Source organism: Triticum urartu, chromosome 6, assembly GCF_003073215.2.
Source record: "Triticum urartu cultivar G1812 chromosome 6, Tu2.1, whole genome shotgun sequence".
In the NCBI taxonomy this organism is placed as follows: domain Eukaryota; kingdom Viridiplantae; phylum Streptophyta; class Magnoliopsida; order Poales; family Poaceae; genus Triticum; species Triticum urartu.
This window is the reverse complement of record NC_053027.1, coordinates 495,034,799-495,040,960: the sequence shown is the minus strand read 5'-3', so window position 1 is coordinate 495,040,960 and position 6,162 is coordinate 495,034,799. Positions and strand designations below refer to the sequence as shown.

The following is a 6,162-nucleotide window of genomic DNA, read 5'->3' as shown; positions in this document are numbered from 1 at the left end:
ATGTCGACAAAATGGATGCATAGATGCATTTTGCAGGGAACACATCCTAGTGGCCTATGTTTTGCCGGAAAGTTGATTCATTTCCGCTCCGAAAAATTTTAGGCGTTCGATATGTCCTATTTTAGCAAAGTTCATGCCGGATTTTTCCGTGAATTTTGGCATGACTTGTGTTAGAATATGTAGGAAACATCGAGTGGCCTGGATTTTCTAGACAGATAATTAAACGACATTTTGAGTTGACTTTAAGTCTGTGGGGCTCCATACATGACCGTCAAAAAATCAATGAGGGAGTGTCACTATATATGAGAGACGAAGAACAATCCCGGCTGTTGTCATGGGGGTAGCTTCTTATTCATTCCAAGGTGCTAGACATTTTGGTGTAATGCACTTTGGAATGATAGGAGGAGCTACCATCACTGACGGTCGCAAATGTCAGAGAGGAAGAATCCTGACTGTTGTCGTGGGGGTCACTTCTCCTTTGTTCCCGTGTGCTAGACATTTTGGTGTAATGCACTCGGAGACAAAGGGAGGAGCGACCATCACCGACGATCGAATATATACACCACATGAGCTGAGAGTCTTCAAGAAAAGACTCGACAGACAGATAGTCAACCCGTGATGAATAATAATGATCTAATTTAGTTTTTGTAGTATGTATATTGAATTTTAGAAGTTTAATCATTGAATTATGAACATAGGAAATGTCTGACAACGACGATAGGATCCCTGAGTGCGACTACTGCGGCGACGATCGGGGCCTATGCGGCAGGCCTCACCTACAAGACGGTCGGCGCTTCAGTATTAAGTTCGACGAGACCTTCGATGTTGAAATGGTACGCAATGACGATAAGTCTTTTTTCGTAATTAAGCATGACTTCTGCTTCTTCAACGTGTAATTTCCGCCTTTTATAATTCGAGTAGTGCATCCCATGCCATGCAAGACACTATGTCCTGGAGAAGCTGAATTTCGAAGATCACGAGAATATGGAGACAAAGATAGTTCACCTGAGGACCCATCATGGTTATGCTTTTGCCGTAAAGCTATACAATGCGGAGAGCTAATCCCATTTTGGTTGCTTGAATTGAGAAGCACTGTGCAAGGCGTATGGTTTTCAGTAGGGTATGCATGTCACCTTCGATCTTGGTGATCCTGAAGATGACATCAACGAAGATAATGTCGATGAAGATAATATCGACGAAGAGAATATCGACATTTGGGTCCTTGTTGGTACGCTTACACTTCTACCTCTATGTGAGTTTCTCAAACATATTTATTAAGTAATTTATATTATTTTTATAATAATAGTTGACAACTTATATATTCCATTGACAGCTTATTTCCATTCTTCAAAAAATGTTCGAAAAATAGTAGACAAAACCTACTACACTGATGGTTCAGAACTAACTTACGAGGTGAAAGATCATCTTGTCTCCTTCATTATTGATGTTGAGACTTACAATAAGAATTAGAAACTCCTCCACATTATGGTCAATATGTGCCACTAGTCCACGTGTTGAACTACGGCAACATCCACGGAAATGGCATGGTAAGATTTTTATTATTATGATGACAACAGTGCATCTTTTGCATACATTCTTCTAATTAAAGCTAAACTACATTGCTAAACTACATTAGTAACTATGACGTTATTATTATATTTTTCAAGAAAAAATCCTGAAGGATCGTGTGCCTCATCTGATGTTTCCGGAAGGTCGCCTTGATGTTATTAGCTTACGGCCAAGTCCGCCTAAGCTTCACCTCTGTTCATACAAGATTTCTCAAACAAATGAAGACATGACAATCAAAGAATGGAAAAAATGTATGAAGAATCACAGGGAGCTACTTGGTAGCAACATTGTGCGAAGCGCACTAATTGGACACAGGATAATCTCCATTCTCCATAATGAAGAGTCAGGGGCTATCTTGTTTTATGCTATTTTACCTTAGAAAGGGGTAGGTCCTAACCAATACTCATGATCATGTGTTAAGAATAATTATTGGTTATGACTATGATGATGATGAGTATGACTTGTTATTATGATAACGAATAGACGTTGTTAGATGACTATGATGATGATGAGTATGACTTCTTATTATGATAACGATGATGAGTTATTATTATGATGATGATGCTGAGTTATTATCAGTGGGTGAAAGAGACGTGGATTAGATTCAAGTTGAGGCAACATGGTGCAGATCAAAAGTACTACTAGTCATGATCATAAAATAACTAGTATATAATAACTCATCATGATCATAAAATCATATGATGCAATTACTGTGATGAGACTACTGTATAAAAACTGTACAAATACAGCGCCAATATCCTACAAAAAAATGCAGGAAAAGTTAGCAGAAGCATGGGTATGCATTTAGCAGCAACGCGCTGTTGACAGAGGCGCTAGCATCAGTGCGTTTTACAAAGAACGCTACTACTACGTAAAGTTAGCATTAGCATGGGTCAAAACGCGCTACTGCTAAAAGTTAGTTGTATCATCGTATCAGTAGCGCGGGTCCCCGCACTACTGATAGCCCTTAGACCCGAGCTATTGCTAGGCTTTTCCCTAGTAGTGGAAACATATATAGCGTGACCATAAGCATAAGCGTAAGCATATAACATAAGAATAAGCACAATCAAAATCACAAGCACAACCAAAACCATAAGCATAGTAGTTCAAACATAACATCATAACAAAACAAAATCTTCAAATTCAATTATCATAGCATAGATAGCTGTGATCCCATCCTAAGCATCATCAACATCACCCACGACACCACCCTTAACAGCACCCGCAACAATGTTAGCAGTAGCATCACCCTCATCATTACCTTTAGCATCTATGTCGAATGCTTTGTGATGCTACAAGCAATTTGCCACAATCTGAATGCTCTAGTCGTTGAAGAGGAGGGCCCTCAAGTTGGCGGGGCTCACCAGCTTGAAGGTGAGAAGGCTCCCGATCCTGATGTCATAGGCTACACAGAAGTCAGCCCAACCCTTATCCAGGATGAGCATGCTGTTCATCACCTTTCATGTGCAGCCGTTGTTCGTCGTCAGGCTGAATTGCTCACGGACGGTGACGAGGTACTTGGTGAAGGCGGAGGGCATCTGCAAAACCTTCAACTTAGGTCCGAAGAAGGTCTTGCACAAGTGCGTCGGGCCGGCGGTGTGGCTGCTGGTGCTCATTCTTTTGGCCTATAAAGAGAGCTAACCAATCGATGAGGACAAGGACGGCCAAAGAGAAAGGCAGCGTTGGAGCAAGTTGGGCCAATCATAGCGCAAACTCGTGCACATCCTGCGACCACCAGCCTTCACTGTTTCGCTTGCACAATCAGCAAAGAGCCTAATTTCCTATGCCGGCACCGGCAGTGTAACGGTCGCAGCGAGCCATCGTGTTAACTTAATCCAAAGTACTTACCATGTCTGCTTGCCTAGTAAACGGTGAAAGAAGGGTTAGAAAACTAGCCCCAAAAGCTTACCAAAGACAAGAACCACGCGACCCACTGACGTTGTACAGTTGGGTACCAGAGATATCCCCTCCATTCTTTCGAGTTTTGGTGGCGCAAAAGCTGAATCATTTGAATCCACTTTGCGATATGCTACTGTGCTAAAACTTGAGATCAGCTTAGTGGCGCCAATTAATAAAGGTAGTCCACATCAAAAGCAAAGGTAAAGGAGGACAAAATTAAAGCTCTTTTTTATCCACACTCTGGTGTGCCTGTGACATGCATATGCATGCCTTTGGGAGCGCAGCATGATGAGTCGGTTCAAGAAGTCCTTGCACTCTTTCTATGTGCGCACAAAATTACTATTGACTGCACTTTGGACTGTAGAATTAGAATGCTTACTACATATACATCATGCGCGTTATGATTATCAGAAATTCTGAATGTTTTTCAAGCGGCTGTTTTAGTTACCATAAACCATTGAGACGCATATAAGCATGCATGGATATATACACGGCTACATGCTAGTTCAAAGTTGTAACTACGACTAAATATAGCAAGTAAAACAACACTTCATCAGATCAGATTTATAGTTACACACTTTGGAAACCCAGCTAAGTTACAAGTTACAGGTATCAGAACATGATATTTTTGCTACACACTGGAGCAAAACAACACTGTGTCCAGTTCAATACGCGACATACGTGTTGGTGTTGGCAATAATGTAACATAGCTAACATTGATCTCAACCCCATACTGCGACCGTAACTAGACGAGTAGAACTGAAAAGTAGGCCAACGAAGCGAAGAAACCAGCGACAGCAAGAGCCAGCCGCTCACCGTGCATGCGCGGCACAAATCCGTATGCACTTCCCGAGCTTGCGCCGCTGACGAAGCCGCCACCGTTGGACCAGAAGCGCGCGTAGCACTTACCGAGGTACACTTCGCCGGCGGTGGCGTAGCCGCACCCTGCCTTGAGCTGCGCGGCCGCGGCCGAGACGCAGTCGGAGCACGCCTTGGCGTCGAGGTCCCCCACGCACTGCGACATGGCCTGCACGCCCCCCGCTCCGCCGGCGCGGTAGCCACCCCCGGCGGGCGCCACCGAGGACGCGAGCCCTCCGAGAGCCGAGTCCCTCATGGCGGCGCCGCCGTCGTCCCCGGGCGAGCCGCCGCACTTCTTGAAGAGCACGGCCGTGTTCGGCTTCCCGACGAAGGAGTCGTTCCCGTAGCGCACGAAGCACGAGCGCAGCTGCACGGCGCCGCCGGCGGACCAGGAGCAGAGGGAGGAGAGCCTGGAGATGGCGGAGCGCACGCATCCGGTGCAGACGGAGGCCGGGAGGTCGGACCGGCACTGGTAGAGGCCGGCCACGGGGGGTAAAGCCGAGGGGGAAGTGATGTTGGCGTAGGGGGCGTAGGGCGCGCTGTTGGCGAGGGATGTGAGCACGGAGTCCACGCCCGACTCGTACTGCGTCCCGGCGTCGTAGCGCCCCTGCGAGCACCCGGCGTACACAAACGCCGAGTCGTCGTCCGCGCCGGCACGGAGCAGGAGCAGGGAGAGGACGGGGAGGAACGTTGCCGTGGCGCGGGCAACCATGCTTCTGCTTCGTGCTCTCGCCACACCAGCGCTTGTGTCCAGTGAGCTTGTGACTCGTGACTGGAATTTTAGGAGCGAGGGAGTGTGTGACAGTGTGAGGAAGCATTGCGCGCTTACGGGACGTATTTGTGGAGAGCATAGTGGGCTTATTTCGGAAAGGTAGAGTCCGAAAGCGTTAACAAGGCTTAAACGGCCCATGTTATGTTTGGTAAATGTTTGAAGACGGTGTGTCGGCCGAAGTTTTGGCCGGTCCAGTCCACGCGCGCACGCGCGGTCCACTCGCGAGCAACCACGTGGCGCGGTGGACCCAAGTTGACTAGTCCTCCTGCGTTATCTCGCGGGTCTCGCCTCATCCCCGTCTCGCAGCTCCGCGGGTCTCGCCCCATCCTCGTCTCCTGCGCCCATTGTTGCAGCACACAGCGCCCTGCATCTCCTGCCTCCATCACTGCAACACTTGAGGAGCTCGCTGTCGGCCATGGAAGATCGAATCCCCGCGCGGCCATGGATGTAGATCTCACCCCGTTCGCCACTGGATGCAGCAAGGCCGTTGACCAATTCCATTCCCGCCGGTTGCAACTCCCACACGCCTCGTGCTTCTGCCTCGCCGCCGGCGAGCCGGGCGGCGATGGGCAACACCAGAGGCTTCTGCAGAAACCGTCGCACCCCCTCATGTTGCAACCGTTTACAAAAAAAGCTTCATCCCCCTTGATGGAAAGCTTCAACCGGATGTTGAGAAAGCTACAAGCTGTCAGCGCCATCGCCAGAAAGCTACAACCGTTGACATGAAATGCTACAACCTTCAACGAAAAAAAGCTTCAACGAAACGACATAAAAAGCCTTGCCCAAGCGCTGCTAAAAAGAAAATAGCTACAACCATTGATAGAAAAGCTTCAACTGTAGTTGGAAAAAGCTCCAACCATTGAGAGAGAAAGCTACAACTAGACACCATGCAAATTAGAAAAGTTGCAACCGCTAACAGAAATGCTTCAATTGTAACGACATTTTGCTACGACCGTGTGACATTTTCAATGCGGTTGTAGCTTTTGCAACGGCCGGTTGTAGCTTTTCCGTTTGTCGTCCATGGCTTACGGCTTCACAGTTGAAGCTTTTTTCATTGTCGGATG

The 6,162-nt window shown here is 47.2% G+C and overlaps 1 protein-coding gene across 1 annotated transcript; it reads right to left on the bottom strand.

Moving 5' to 3' along the window:
* Positions 1 to 3,999: 3,999 nt before the first annotated feature.
* LOC125512511 (plasmodesmata-located protein 6-like) lies at positions 4,000 to 5,152 on the bottom strand. Its single transcript, XM_048677608.1, has one exon. It carries the CDS (start codon positions 5,036 to 5,038, stop codon positions 4,214 to 4,216), a length of 825 nt encoding a protein of 274 aa, XP_048533565.1. The 5' UTR covers positions 5,039 to 5,152; the 3' UTR covers positions 4,000 to 4,213.
* Positions 5,153 to 6,162: the final 1,010 nt, after the last annotated feature.